At 44.8% G+C, this 16,388-nt stretch overlaps 2 protein-coding genes across 4 annotated transcripts in view; one reads left to right on the forward strand and one right to left on the reverse strand.

Annotated features, from left to right (window-relative positions):
* Nucleotides 1-7,103, forward strand: part of LOC134337699 (NAD kinase-like) — a 130,259-nt gene extending 123,156 nt beyond the window's left edge. For all 3 annotated transcript variants that reach the window (XM_063032891.1, XM_063032892.1, XM_063032893.1), the window contains exons 10-11: nucleotides 830-912; nucleotides 3,488-7,103. In XM_063032891.1, coding sequence (XP_062888961.1) covers nucleotides 830-912; nucleotides 3,488-3,632 — 228 coding nt within the window. In that variant the 3' untranslated portion in view covers nucleotides 3,633-7,103. The remainder of the gene's footprint in view (nucleotides 1-829; nucleotides 913-3,487) is intronic.
* A 7,768-nt stretch (nucleotides 7,104-14,871) lies between these two features.
* LOC134337748 (uncharacterized) overlaps nucleotides 14,872-16,388 on the reverse strand; it is a 49,474-nt gene continuing 47,957 nt past the window's right edge. Inside the window, exon 10 of the mRNA XM_063032975.1 lies at nucleotides 14,872-15,249. The gene's annotated coding sequence lies outside the window, so the exon portion shown is untranslated. The remainder of the gene's footprint in view (nucleotides 15,250-16,388) is intronic.

Raw genomic sequence — 16,388 nt, forward strand, 5'->3', positions numbered from 1 at the left:
CTCTCGCTACCAGCCTTTTCCCCAGAACCCTTAATTCCCCTGCTGTACAAAAATCTATCTAACTGTGTCTTAAATATATTAAGTCTGGTAGCCTCTACTGATTTCCTGGGCAGAGAACTCCACAGATTCTCTGCTCTCTGGGAAAACCAGTTTCTCCTCATCTCTGTCCTAAATCTATTCCCTTTAATCTTGAGACTATATCACCTAGTTCTAGTCTCACTTATCAGTGGAACTACATTTTTGCATAGTCTCTTTATAAAGAGAAAGAATGTAGAATTTTATAGCCAGTACAGGCCCTTTGGCCCACAATATTATGCCAACCTTTTAACTTACTCTAAGATCAATCTAACCCGTCCCTCCCACATAATCTTCCATTTTCTATCCTAACATATCTGCCTCTACCACCACCCCTAGCAGCACATTCCACGCACCCATCACTCTCTGTTTTTAATAAAAACCTACCTCTGACATCCCTCCTATACTTTCCTCCAATCACAAAATAATGCCCCAGGTATTAGCCATTTCTGTCTTGGGAAAAAGTCTCTGGCTGTTTGCTTATCATCTTGTACACCTCTAACAAATCACCTCTCATCCTCCTTTGCTCCAAAGACAAAAACCTTGCTCGCTCAGCTTACGCTGGTAAGGCTGTGTTAAGCAGAGGTTTGACATCGTTTCCACACAGTGTTCTGTTGTAATGGAGCTGAAAGCTAGCGCACCGAATTCCGATGGGAGGTGCCGGTGTGGCCCTGCCTGATCCGGTCACATTGCCCACGGTTTCCCTTCTAGTTCAGACACAGCCTGATCCTAACTGGAGGAATTATCATTCCAGGTAATGCTGTCTCCGGACACCAGGAATACCGCCTGGGTCTCGTTCGATGGTCGGAAGCGGCAGGAGATCTGTCACGGGGACAGGTGAGTGGAAACATGACAGTGGTGGCTGTGCGTACTGGGTACGGCGGTGGGTCTCTCCCCTGCCTGGTGAGGTTTATAGCCCTCGTGTGCTGGGGTGCCAGGGTCAGTGACTGTAATAATTCTGTGAATGAAGAGATCACTGTAACCCCTGCACAGTCCAGTTTTGTATTTACTGAGATTCACTGCGAACACTTACAGTTCTTCCCACCGGATGTTTCCTGTAATGGAATGAATTAGACCATAAGATAAAGGAGCAGAATTAGGCCATTTGGCCCATCGAGTCTGCTCCATCATTTCATCATGGCTGATCCATTTTTCCTCTCAGCCCCAATCTCTGCCCTTCTCCTTGTATCCCCTCATATGCCTTGATCAATCAAAAATCTATCAATCTGTGCCCTAGATATACTTAAAGACTTGGCCTGTGGCAAAGTATTCCATAGATTCACCACACTCTAGCTAAAGAAACTCCTCCTCATCTCTGTTTTAAAAGGACGCCCCTCTGTTCTGAGGCTGTCCCCTCTGGTCTTAGACTCTCATATCATAGGAAACATCTTATCCATATCCACTCTATCAAGGCCTTTCACCATTCGATAGGTTTCAATGAGGTCACCTTTCATTCTCTGAATTCTAGTGAATACAGGCCCAGAGCCATCAAACACTCTTCGTATGACATGCCATTCAATCCTGGAATTTTTGTCAACCTCCTTTGAACCCTCTCCAGTTTCAGCACAACCCTTCTTAGATAAAGGGCTCAAAACCGCTCACAATACTCCAAGTGGGGCCCACCAGTGCTTTATAAAGTCTCAACGTTACATCCTTGCTTTCATATTCTAGTCCTCTTGAAATGAATGCTAACATCGCATTTGCCCTCCACACCGCAGGCTCAACCTACAAATTAATCTTTAGGGAAGTCTGCACAAGGACTCCCAAGTCCCTTGGTGCCTCAGTTTTTTGTATTTTCTCTCCATTTAGAAAATAGTCAACACTTTCATTTCTTCTACCTCCTGCCAATCAGCCACCGCTTTATCTATACTCGAATCTTTTGTGTAATACCACGGGCTCATAGCTCATTAAGAAGCCTCATGTGTGGCACCTTGTCAAAGGCCTTCTGAAAAATCCAAGTACACAACATCAACCAATTCTCCTTTGTCTATCCTGCTAGTTATGTCTTCAAAGAATTCCAACAGATTTGTCAGGCAAGATTTTCCCTTGAGGAAACCATGCTGACTGTGGCCTATTTTATCATGTGCCTCCAAGTATCCTGAAACCTCATCCTTAATAATCGACTCCAACATTTTCTCAACCACTGAGTTCAGGCTAACTAACCTAGAATTTCCTTTCTTCTGTCTGTCTCCCTTCTTAAAAATTGGAGTGACATTTACAATTTCCCAGACTTCCAGAACCATTCCAGAATCTAGTGATTCTTGAAAGATCATCACTAGTGCCCACAATCTCTTCACCCACCTTTTTCAGAACCCTGGGGCATACACCATCCGGTCCAAGTGACTTATCCACCTTCAGACCTTTCAGTTTCCCAAGAAGCTTCTCGCTAGTAAATGGTAACTTCACTCACTTCTGACGCCTGACATCTGGAACTTCCATCGTACTGTTGGTGTCTTCCACAGTGAAGACTGATGCAAACTACTTATTCAGTTCGTTGGCCATCGCTTTGCTGCCCATTACTACCTCTCCAGCATCATTTTCCAGTGGTCCGATATCCACTCTCACTTCTCTTTTGCACTTTATATATCTTAAGAAATTTTTGACATCCTCTTTAGTATTATTGGCTAGCTTATTTTCATGTTCCATCTTTACTTTTTAATAACATTTTTAGTTACCTTCTGTTGGTTTTTAAAAGCTTCCCAACCCTCTAACTTTCCACTAATTTTTGCTCTATTATATACTCTCTCTTTGGCTTTTATGTTGGCTTTGATTTCTCTTGTTAGTCACGGTTGTGTCATCTTTCCTTTAGAATACTTCTTCCACTTTGGGATGTATATATCCTGTACCTTCCGAATTACTTCCAGAAATTCGAGCCATTACTGCTCTGCCTTCATCCCTGCCAGTGTCCTTTACCAATCAATTCTTGCCAACTCCTCTCTCATGTTTCTGTAATTCCCTTTACTCCATTGTAATACTGATACATCTGACTTTAGCTTCTCCTTCTCAAATTTCAGGGTGAATTTGATGATATTATGATCTCTTTCCCCTAAGTGTTCTTCTACCTTAAGCTCTCTTATCAATTCTGGTTCATTGCACAGCACCCAATCCAGAATAGCTGATCCCTTAGTGGGCTCAACCATGAGCTGCTCTAAAAAGCCATCTGTTAGGCACTCCAGAATTTCCCCCTCCTGGAATCCAGCACGAATCTGATTTTCCCAATATACCTGCATATTGAAATCACCCAATGATCCAAACATCTTATGCCTCCCTCCTACACCAACTCCTTAGCCACATATCAGACTGGAGCATCAAAGTCTGACTGGGGAACCCGCATGATTATGAAGTGGGAATCTGAGGCCAGGTGGGGTGGAACAACTGTTTAAATGCTCACACAAACATCCTTTCCCCTCAGCATTTCCATCACTACCTCTTGCTACCCGGTGCCATCAATCTGCTTCAGGGATCCTGTGAATGACTGGTTTGAGAGCCTAGCTGAGTGTTTACACTGGAACGTGCGGAAGAAGCAGGGTCAACTGCCAGGGTTGAAGGAGAACTGAGCAGGGGCCCTCTCCAAGCCTGGAGAACCGTCCTGGGCTTCTGAACTTCACTAACACCATTCCGACAAATCTGAAGAATTGGACTTTGCCTGGTGTGCCTTGAACACTGAAACAAACTTCATAGCTCCCCTCTTTCCTCCACATTTGGTTTTGATTTGGAACAGTTGAGGTTTGAACACAAGTTGTTGATGAAGCGTTTGAAACTGTGAGCTTCATACAAAAAGCGTGATGTTGTGTTTCTAATGATGATCTCAAATGTGATCACAGACTGGATGTGGAGGATTTGCATTGATATTTCTCAAACATCTGCATCATATCAGGAGCTTGGAAGCTACACGTTGATTGCTTTGTCTTGTCATATCATTCTGGGGTTGGAGTAAGCCCCGAGATGACAGCACATCACTGAGGGGTTTTGACTTCGAGTTCAGAGCCCTGCCTGTGGCAGGCACCCCATGGGAAACGTGGGGTGTGATGACCTTTCTCCCGCACTCTGTGAGCCCGAGGTTAACCACTGCCACAGACCACCATGTGTCAAGAGTGTGACACCTCCCCCTAGTCTGCACCTTCTGGCCTCCACAACACTAAAACACCTTGTTGTAAAATTTGTTGCTCTCAAAGTTTGTGAGCACTTCAAGAAACTGAGGCTACTTTGGTTGTTTGAAGCAATAAAACACATATATTATTCTTTATTGATTGAAGACGGTGAGGTCATTATACCAAAATTTACTACAATTAAACATAAATCCGTTGAAATATTGAGATCAAAAGAACGTTGCTTTAAGTGCAGCTAAAGGAAAACTCTGCTCCCTGGTCTCAGCAGTTCCTGATGATGAAACGCAAAATGTCTCCCACTCAGTCTGAACGTAACTTCCATAAGACCATAAAGATATAGGAGCAGAACTAGGCCATTCGGCCCATTGAGTCTGCTCCACCATTCCATCATGACTGATTTATTATCCCTCTCAACCCCATTCTCCTGCCTTCTCTCTGTAACCTTTGATGCCCTGACTAATCAAGAACCTATTAATTTTGCTTTAAATATACCCAATAACTTGGCTCACAGCCATCTGTGGCAGTTATTCCTACAGATTCACCACATCTTACTCACTGGATCTCGAGGTCAAGATCACTCACTATATTAGAGACAGAGTCATGAGTTAATCCATAGGTCAGCGGCTTTTGAACCTGATTTACATATCACCAGCACTGTGACGTAGTGAGTGAGCAAGCCCCTCAGGAAGCAGGGGCAGTTGCACGATGTTTTGTTTCTGACACCCAGGAAGAAGGATTGGCTGAGCCTCAGAGCATCTTGTTGCTTTGTGTGTTGGTCACACTTGGTAGCATCTGTGGGGAAAACGAATTCTCGACATCCGAACTAGGCCTGTTACAGGGTTTTGACCCCAATTGTTGACAATTCTGTTCCCTCCATAGATGTTGCTTGAGCTGCTAAGTTTCTCCAGCAGATTGTGTGTGTGTCTCTCCAAATCCTGATGTCTGCGATCTCCCGTGTCTCCAAAACAGTCTCATTCCTTTTGTTGGCGATAGTCACCTGGTTGTGGAGATGGGCTTATCTTCCAGGTGACTGGACAAGGCTTAAGCCTTCACCCCTCCCGCAGAGGGCACTGACATCGCTGGAGCTGGAATTCATTTTGACCTTCATTGCATGTGGTGTTTCTCAATCCATCATTGTCACTTGTGCGGCCAGGGTTCATGGTGAGATAGAAAACGTGCACAGAGGAGTGTGGACAATACTGCTGTTGTGTGTGAGTGTCTGCCTGTCAGTATGTGAGGGTGTGTCTATGAGTGTGTGAGTCCTGCGAGAGTCTGAGGGTAATGGGGAGAGAATGAATCTATCCCTCCCTGGAGGAGGGGTGAGCTCAGAGAGAGAAAGAGAGGGACATGTCCAGGCTCTGTCCAGTGGAACGTGTCCACAGCAGAGTGGTCAAGGCAGCATCCCGGGGTTGCTATTCCAATCCAAGAACCGGATTCTGTCTGGACCCTTCCTGTTTTAATCCACAACAGGAGAGTTGCCTGTGCTTAGCTCCCACATACCTGCACTCGAGCTTGTGTACTTTACTTACGCCATCTGAAAATGGCTGCCTGCTGTGTATTTCACTCACAGACCTGACCTTTCAAAGGTTTGCTGGTTGAGTCATCGTTGACATTGTGCTGTAAAGTATTAATTTATTAAGAAGCTGTGTTTGTCACAAGCAGATCTCTTTGCTGCCTTGGGTGGAATGCTGGAATGTGAGGGGGATAATTTTCTGTGTCAACACGTTATGCAGTAATTGGAAGGGCACTCCAAGTTAGCCTCTGCGGAAAGTCCACGGCCGCCTCTTCTGCCACAGTGAGGTCACCCTCAGGTCGAAGCAGCAACATATACCGTCTGGACAGCCTCCAACTTGGTGGCCTGAACATCGATTTTTTTTCCAACTTTCAGTAATGTTTTTCCCTCCCTCTTCCCCCTTTTCAATTCTGCACTCTGGCCTCCTCCACACCTGCCTGTCACCGCCCCCTGGTGCTGCTCCTCCTTCCTTTTCACCCATGATCCGCTCTCCACTCGTAGCAGATTCCTGCATCTCCAGCCATTTACCTTTTCCACCCAGCATCTCCCAGCTTCTTACTTCATCCCCTAGTCCCCACACACCTGGCTTCACCCTTCACCTTCGAGCTTGCCCTCTTTCTCCTCCCTGCACCACCGTATTCTGGCACCTCCCCGCTTCCTTCCCAGCCCTGAAAAAGGGTCTCGGCCCGAAACATCCATTTATTCATTTCCATAGATGCTGCCTGACTTGCTACGTTCCTCTAGCATTTTGTGTGTGTTGATATTTATAACCTACCTGGTTCATTTAAATCACCATAGGTTTTTTTAAACAAGAATTTTTAATCAGTCATTCTTATTTACTTTCCAAGAGCATCATCTGCAGCAGACTGCAACCTCTTGCTACTGGGCCCAGTGTAACCATCCCAAATATCAGAATATTTACCGGTACCTGGAGATGTGGTTAAAATAAACCAACTGCCTCTTGTAAATAAATCACTTTAACCTGTGCAATTTTATCACAACTGAGTTTTTTAGTTAAGTTAGATACTGTCGATTTACAATTGTGATACGTAACTGTCGCAGTCTGTATCAGTCTCTGCTGGGTCCGATTTGAGATTTACCAATTGTGTAGCAACATGGGAGCCTCTTGACAACCTGTTTAATGATGCCCAATGTTTCTGAAGTTTCCTATCTAGGATTTTTACTCGGTTTTGGGTTTTTTTTGGTAACCAAATAAAAAGTGGATACAGCAGTAACCAAGTTTAGCCATTGAACTGGGTGATAACAAATTAAGTAGCTTCTGAATTTGAACTGGGATCATGCTTTTTGTTTGAGACTATGTTTGTTGGATAATGAGTAAAATTGTCACATGTAGGACACTATTTTTCAAATCTTTTACTAAATAAATTAACCTGTATTTTATAGAATTGTGCTTCTGAAAGTCTGTGTTTTCTCACATACGGGTTGGGTAGTTGAACTATCCATGATTCATAACACCAGAATGATCCTGAACAATCGTCCTGATGTCCTCACCGTGGACCTGGAGGGTCAGCTGCATCTGACCTGTCAGAGGAAACCTTCTCGCTCTCAGTAGGTCCTTGTTATGGTTTGGGCTGTTCAGAAAAACAAACAAACTGGATGCCGATGAAGATGAGAGGTGTGTAGGTGAATTGTACACAATCCTCAGGAGTCAGCATTGCAACATATTCACTCCGTTTAACTGGTCTGGACCGAGTCCGCTCAGCTGAAAGTCAGGAGCATTGGTGCTGGGTGCTGAATCCGTACCCAGTTACCTGATTAATGACAATTAGTCCTCATTCTTTCTGAGAAGGAAGTGAAATTAGAGCAAGTGGGGTGTATTGGAAGATTAAATCTGTGCTAAATAGTTTAAATTACTTGAGAGTACTCTTACAAAATGCTGGAGGAACTCAGTAGGTCAGACAGCATCCATGGAGAGAAATAAAGCGTCGACGTTTTAGGCTGAGACCCTTCAGGACTGGATTTTAATTTCCATGCATGCTGCCTGCTTTGCTGAGTTCCTCCAGCATTTTGCGTGCATTGCTCTGGATTTCCAGCAGCTGCAGAATTTCTTGTGTTCAGTGTATTCAGCTGTTGAACACCAACCCATGGTAGATGAGAATCCCACCTCGCCAGCCACTGCCCCACTCCTGGACATCAGGGTAATCCACTGTTTCTTGCCCGGTGTATCCAGTGATGGAGTCTCACTGAAGGTGGCAGGAACTGAATCGGATTATCTCTTGAATGGAGGGGCTGGTAAGGGGCTGAAGTCTAGCTCCCAGTTCTGCAGACAGTCTGTCTGCTGCCGCCCCACTCCCAGATGTCTGGACACTCAGCCTCTGACTGCCCCACCGCCAGACACCCAGATGCTGCACCTCCTGTCAACGTCCCTGATATCTGAGTGATTTAATGTTTCCTGCCTGGTGTCACGCTGGAGTTAGATTCAGGCACACAGTGAATGCGTCAAATGAGGCTACAGACAGTCAAACCAAAGTCATACATGTTCAACAGACGATGTTGCAGGCGGTGTGGGGAAGACAGTCTGATTTTATTCTACAGAGCATGTTGAGTTGGGTCGGATTGTGTTGTACGCGGCGCCATGAGTGTGGGATTTTATTTTACACTGTACGATGAGGAGGGTCAGATTTTACACGGTATGGTGAGGGTCGAATTTTATTTTACACGGGGAGGAGGGTCAGATTTTACACAGTACAGTGAGGAGGGTCTGATTTTATTTTACACGCTGAGGAGTGTGGGATTTTATTTTACACAGTACGGTGAGGAATGTGGGATTTTATTTTACACGGTACGGTGAGTGTGGGATTTAATTTAACACGGTACGGTGAGGAGTGTGGGATTTAATTTAACACGGTATGGTGAGGAATGTGGGATTTTATTTAACACGGTATGGTGAGGAGTGTGGGATTTTATTTAACACGGTACGGTGAGGAGTGTGGGATTTTATTTTACACGGTACGGTGAGGAGTGTGGGATTTTATTTTACACGGTACAGTGAGGAGTGTGGGATTTAATTTAACACGGTACGGTGAGGAGTGTGGGATTTTATTTTACACGGTACGGTGAGGAGTGTGGAATTTTATTTTACACGGTACGGTGAGGAGTGTGGGATTTTATTTTACACGATACGGTGAGGAGTGTGGGATTTAATTTAGCAGGGAGATTAGCGGGGGCTACTGAGGTGACTTTAAACTAGAATGGTTGGGGGGTGGGAATCAAATTAAAGAGGCTAGGCGTGAGGAGGTTAGTTCACAACAGAGGGATGGGAACCAGTGCAGAGAGACAGAGGGGTGTAAAGTGAGGGTAGAAGCAAAAAGTACAAAGGAGAAAAGTAAAAGTGGCAGGCCGACAAATCCAGGGCAAGCATTAAAAAGGGCCACTTTTCAACATAATTGTATAAGGGCTAAGAGAGTTGTAAAAGAGCGCCTGAAGGCTTTATGTGTCAATGCAAGGAGCATTCGTAATAAGGTGGATGAATTGAAAGTGCAGATTGTTATTAATGATTATGATATAGTTGGGATCACAGAGACATGGCTCCAGGGTGACCAGGGATGGGAGCTCAATGTTCAGGGATAGCCAATGTTCAGGAGGGATAGACATGAAGGAAGGGGAGGTGGGGTGGCGTTGCTGGTTAAAGAAGAGATTAACGCAATAGAAAGGAAGGACATAAGCCGGGAAGATGTGGAATCGATATGGGTAGAGCTGCGTAACACTAAGGGGCAGAAGACGCTGGTGGGAGTTGTGTACAGGCCACCTAACAGTAGTAGTGAGGTCGGAGATGATATTAAACAGGAAATTAGAAATGTGTGCAATAAAGGAACAGCAGTTATAATGGGTGACTTCAATCTACATGTAGACTGGGTGAACCAAATTGGTAAAGGTGCTGAGGAAGAGGATTTCTTGGAATGTATGCAGGATGGTTTTTTGAACCAACATGTCGAGGAACCGACTAGAGAGCAGGCTATTCTGGACTGGGTTTTGAGCAATGAGGAAGGGTTAATTAGCGATCTTGTCGTGAGAGGCCCCTTGGGTAAGAGTGACCATAATATGGTGGAATTCTTCATTAATATGGAGAGTGACATAGTTAATTCAGAAACAAAGGTTCTGAACTTAAAGAGGGGTAACTTTGAAGGTATGAGACGTGAATTAGCTAAGATAGACTGGCAAATGACACTTAAAGGATTGACGGTGGATATGCAATGGCAAGCATTTAAAGGTTGCATGGATGAACTACAACAATTGTTCATCCCAGTTTGGCAAAAGAATAAATCAAGGAAGGTAGTGCACCCGTGGCTGACAAGAGAAATTAGGGATAGTATCAATTCCAAAGAAGTAGCATACAAATTAGCCAGAGAAAGTGGCTCACCTGAGGACTGGGAGAAATTCAGAGTTCAGCAGAGGAGGACAAAGGGCTTAATTAGGAAGGGGAAAAAAGATTATGAGAGAAAACTGGCGGGGAACATAAAAACAGACTGTAAAAGCTTTTATAGATATGTAAAAAGGAAAAGACTGGTAAAGACAAATGTAGGTCCCCTGCAGACAGAAACAGGTGAATTGATTATGGGGAGCAAGGACATGGCAGACCAATTGAATAATTACTTTGGTTCTGTCTTCACTAAGGAGGACATAAATAATCTTCCAGAAATAGTAAGGGACAGAGGGTCCAGTGAGATGGAGGAACTGAGTGAAATACATGTTAGTAGGGAAGTGGTGTTAGGTAAATTGAAGGGATTGAAGGCAGATAAATCCCCAGGGCCAGATGGTCTGCATCCTAGAGTGCTTAAGGAAGTAGCCCAAGAAATAGTGGATGCATTAGTGATAATTTTTCAAAACTCGTTAGATTCTGGACTAGTTCCTGAGGATTGGAGGGTGGCTAATGTAACCCCACTTTTTAAAAAAGGAGGGAGAGAGAAACTGGGGAATTATAGACCGGTTAGCCTAACGTCGGTGGTGGGGAAACTGCTGGAGTCAGTTATCAAGGATGTGATAACAGCACATTTGGAAAGCGGTGAAATGATCGGACAAAGTCAGCATGGATTTGTGAAAGGAAAATCATGTCTGACGAATCTCATAGAATTTTTTGAGGATGTAACTAGTAGAGTGGATAGGGGAGAACCAGTGGATGTGGTATATTTGGATTTTCAAAAGGTTTTTGACAAGGTCCCACACAGGAGATTAGTGTGCAAACTTAAAGCACACGGTATTGGGGGTAAGGTATTGGTGTGGGTGGAGAATTGGTTAGCAGACAGGAAGCAAAGAGTGGGAATAAACGGGACCTTTTCAGAATGGCAGGCGGTGACTAGTGGGGTACCGCAAGGCTCAGTGCTGGGACCCCAGTTGTTTACAATATATATTAATGACTTGGATGAGGGAATTAAATGCAGCATCTCCAAGTTTGCGGATGACACGAAGCTGGGTGGCAGTGTTAGCAGTGAGGAGGATGCTAAGAGGATGCAGAGTGACTTGGATAGGTTGGGTGAGTGGGCAAACTCATGGCAGATGCAATTTAATGTGGATAAATGTGAAGTTATCCACTTTGGTGGCAAAAATAGGAAAACAGATTATTATCTGAATGGTGGCCGATTAGGAAAAGGGGAGGTGCAACGAGACCTGGGTGTCATCATACACCAGTCATTGAAAGTGGGCATGCAGGTACAGCAGGCGGTGAAAAAGGCGAATGGTATGCTGGAATTTATAGCGAGAGGATTCGAGTACAGGAGCAGGGACGTACTACTGCAGTTGTACAAGGCCTTGGTGAGACCACACCTGGAGTATTGTGTGCAGTTTTGGTCCCCTAATCTGAGGAAAGACATCTTTGCCATAGAGGGAGTACAAAGAAGGTTCACCAGATTGATTCCTGGGATGGCAGGACTTTCATATGAAGAAAGACTGGATGAACTGGGCTTGTACTCGTTGGAATTTAGAAGATTGAGGGGGGATCTGATTGAAACGTATAAGATCCTAAAGGGATTGGACAGGCTTGATGCAGGAAGATTGTTCCCGATGTTGGGGAAGTCCAGAACGAGGGGTCACAGTTTGAGGATAGAGGGGAAGCCATTTAGGACCGAGATTAGGAAAAACTTCTTCACACAGAGAGTGGTGAATCTGTGGAATTCTCTGCCACAGGAAACTGTTGAGGCCAGTTCATTGGCTATGTTTAAGAGGGAGTTAGATATGGCCCTTGTTGAGGAGTGTGGGATTTTATTTTACACGGTACGGTGAGTGTGGGATTTTATTTTACACGGTACAGTGAGGAGTGTGGGATTTTATTTTACACGGTACGGTGAGGAGTGTGGGATTTTATTTTACACGATACGGTGAGGAGTGTGGGATTTTATTTAACACGGTACGGTGAGGAGTGTCGGATTTAATTTAACACGGTACGGTGAGGAGTGTGGGATTTTATTTAACACGGTACGGTGAGGAGTGTCGGATTTAATTTAACACGGTATGGTGAGGAGTGTGGGATTTTATTTAACACGGTACGGTGAGGAGTGTCGGATTTAATTTTACACGGTATGGTGAGTGTGGGATTTTATTTTACACGGTACGGTGAGTGTGGGATTTTATTTTACACGGTACGGTGAGGAGTGTGGGATTTTATTTTACACGGTACGGTGAGTGTGGGATTTTATTTTACACGGTACGGTGAGGAGTGTGGGATTTTATTTTACACGGTACAGTGAGGAGTGTGGGATTTTATTTTACACGGTACGGTGAGGAGTGTGGGATTTTATTTTACACGGTACGGTGAGTGTGGGATTTTATTTTACACGGTACGGTGAGTAGTGTGGGATTTTATTTAACACGGTACGGTGAGGAGTGTCGGATTTAATTTTACACGGTATGGTGAGGAGTGTCGGATTTAATTTAACACGGTACGGTGAGTGTGGGATTTTATTTTATACGGTACGGTGAGGAGTGTCGGATTTTATTTTACACGGTACGGTGAGGAGTGTCGGATTTAATTTTACACGGTACGGTGAGTGTGGGATTTTATTTTACACCGTACGGTGAGGAGTGTGGGATTTTATTTTACACGGTACGGTGAGGAGTGTGGGATTTTATTTAACACGGTACGGTGAGGAGTGTCGGATTTAATTTAACGGTACGGTGAGGAGTGTCGGATTTAATTTTACACGGTACGGTGAGTGTGGGATTTTATTTAACACGGTACGGTGAGTGTGGGATTTTATTTAACACGGTACGGTGAGTGTGGGATTTTATTTTACACGGTACGGTGAGTGTGGGATTTTATTTTACACGGTACGGTGAGGAGTGTGGGATTTTATTTTACACGGTACGGTGAGGAGTGTGGGATTTTATTTAACACGGTACGGTGAGGAGTGTCGGATTTAATTTTACACGGTATGGTGAGGAGTGTCGGATTTAATTTAACACGGTACGGTGAGTGTGGGATTTTATTTTATACGGTACGGTGAGGAGTGTCGGATTTTATTTTACACGGTACGGTGAGGAGTGTCGGATTTAATTTTACACGGTATGGTGAGTGTGGGATTTTATTTTACACGGTACGGTGAGTGTGGGATTTTATTTTACACGGTACGGTGAGGAGTGTCGGATTTTATTTTACACGGTACGGTGAGGAGTGTGGGATTTTATTTAACACGGTACGGTGAGGAGTGTCGGATTTAATTTAACGGTACGGTGAGTAGTGTGGGATTTTATTTAACACGGTACGGTGAGTGTGGGATTTTATTTTACACGGTATGGTGAGTGTGGGATTTTATTTTACACGGTACGGTGAGTGTGGGATTTTATTTTACACGGTACGGTGAGGAGTGTGGGATTTTATTTAACACGGTACGGTGAGGAGTGTCGGATTTAATTTAACGGTACGGTGAGTAGTGTGGGATTTTATTTAACACGGTACGGTGAGGAGTGTCGGATTTAATTTAACACGGTACGGTGAGTGTGGGATTTTATTTTATACGGTACGGTGAGTGTGGGATTTTATTTTACACGGTACGGTGAGGAGTGTGGGATTTTATTTTACACGGTACGGTGAGTAGTGTGGGATTTAATTTTACACGGTACGGTGAGCAGTGTGGGATTTTATTTAACACGGTACGGTGAGGAGTGTCGGATCTTATTTTACACGGTACGGTGAGGAGTGTCGGATCTTATTTTACACGGTATGGTGAGGTTTGGATTTTGTTTAGCGATACAGCGTTGAATGAACCCTTCCAGCCCTTGGAGCCACACTGACCAGCAACCCGCCTATTTATCCCTAGCCTCATCACAGGGCCATTTGCAATGATCAATTAACTTACTAACTGGTAAGCACACAATACTCTGCAGATGCTGGGGTCAAAGTAACACTCACAACACGCTGGGGGGACTCAGCAGGTCGGGCAGCATCCGTGGAAATGATCAGTCAACGTTTCGGGCCGGAACCCTTCGTCAGGACTGAAGAAGGAAGGGGCAGAGGCTTCCCTCTTCAGTCCTGACGAAGGGTTCCGGCCCAAAACGTTGACTGATCATTTCCACGGATGCTGCCCGATCTGCTGAGTTCCTCCAGCGTGTTGTGAGTGTTACTAACTGGTACGTCTTCGGACTGTGGGTGGAACCAGAGCACCTGGGGTGAACCTACTCATTCATGGGGAGGAGATACAGACGCCTTACAAATGGCCCAGAATCGAAGTCTGAACCCCAACACTTGAGCTGTAATAGTGTCGCGCTAAACTCTGCACTACTGTGGTGCCCAGGTGGATGGGTACTTCATAGGAATTGTGAATGACCATTCAGTGTGGGGTTAGAACTTGTGGGCTGTGTGGCAGAATGGATAGCGTGTTGGACTTCGACTGATGTGATCAAGTAATTCAAAGGTTGTGAGTTCAATTCTGGCATCCTCTGTAGGCAAGTTTGTATCTTGTGCGTGTGGGTTTCCTCTGGGTGCCCTGGTTTCCTCCCACAGTCCAAAGATGTACTAGTTAGTAGGTTAAGTGGTCATTGTAAATAGTCCTGTGATTAGGCCAGGGTTAAATAGGTGGGGTACTGGGGGATGTGTCTGTATCCCCAATAAATAAATGCTTATGTTAAGCAATAAGAAAAATTACAATGCGATTCGGCCTGTGATTTAATTTATACAATTCCACTGGATGGTTTTAAATATTTGCATACTTTATTGCATCCAACATTGAATTTGACAACCCTGAGAATTTCATTGCAACAGTATCAAAGTCTGAAAAATAGCTACAAGCCAGTTAATAAAATATATCTATTCTGTAATAACTCAGTTATCTCCACTAACCAGTTAAAAATTCATTTCCAAGTTTTGGTAGAGAAATAAAGATATAAAAAGACGTGCACAGTGACCATTGGATGAAATTTACAGTAACAAACATCCCTCCCTGACCACAGAGTGCAGCAAGTCATTCACCGTCTGTCCCACTGTGTCTATGCGGGTCAGTCCAGTCTAATCCCACCGTCCAGCGCTGGGTCTGGGGTGCACTGCTCACGGCTCCTGCTTTGCATCCTGTCTCACAGAACACTGAAGTGGTTGGTGTCGGGAACCTGAGGGACAAAATAACTCTCCATGTATAACCACGTTTGTCAAACCTTCCTTGCCCCACTTCCTGCCCTGCACCTTACCCACCCAGAGAACAATTCTGTCCCTGGGTAGTGTATTCCAGGCGCCCACCACTCTGTATGGGCTAACCTGCCTCGTGTCCTGAAGCTCCCCCCCTCCACTGCCCCCACCTTAAAGCTCTGTCCTCCCTGACATCCTGACATCAACCCTTTCTAAGCCCCTCTGAATTGGAGCTACTTTGATCAGTTTTACTCTCAACAGCTGAAAAATCCAAAGAAAACAAGTTTGTGCAACTTCTAATAGATTTAAAATGAGATCAGCTTTCTCACATGTACATTGAGACATCCAGTGAAATGTGTCACTTGTGACAATGACCAGTACAGTCCGAGGATTATGCTGCGGGCAGTCCACTAATGTCACCATCTTCCAACACCAACGCAGCGTGCCCACAACTCACTAATCCTAACCTGTATGTCTTTAGACTGTGGGAAGAAACAAGCACCCGGAGGGAGCCCATGTGGTCACTGGGAGAACGTACAATCTCTTTAGAGACAGCAGCGGGAATCGAACCTGAATCGGTGATCGCGGGCCCTGCAAAGCAGCTGAGCTGACAGCTATGGTACTCTGCGACCCTCTGTTACATTCGAGCTAATGCAATGTATTAATGCCAATACTCTCTAATCCAGGCAACATCTTGATGAACCAGTTCTGCACCTTTGCCAATCTCCACATTCTTCGGGTAATACAGGGACCCAGAACTACACTCAATACAGCCAGACCGTTTCATTTTACAGCTAAACATGACACTAACTTTTAGACTGAATGCCATATACCTTTCTGCCAGCCTATTCACATGTGGCCACTTTCAGGAAGCGGTGGACTTTCACCCCAGCATCCATCTGTACCTTCGACGTCATGGAATACAACACCCCACACACGTCTGGTTTAAGCTCCATCTGCCATTTCTTCTCCTGCACTTCCAACTGGTCTGGGTCACACCGAATCCTTTGACAATCTTCCTCAGCATCCACAACCCCACAAATGGTTGTGTCAAACTTGCTAATCAGCCCATCTACACTTCCATACATCACAACTGATAGAGGTGTCAGCAACGATCCCTGTT

Source organism: Mobula hypostoma, chromosome 25 (genome assembly GCF_963921235.1).
Source record: "Mobula hypostoma chromosome 25, sMobHyp1.1, whole genome shotgun sequence".
NCBI classification, from domain to species: Eukaryota; Metazoa; Chordata; class Chondrichthyes; order Myliobatiformes; family Myliobatidae; genus Mobula; species Mobula hypostoma.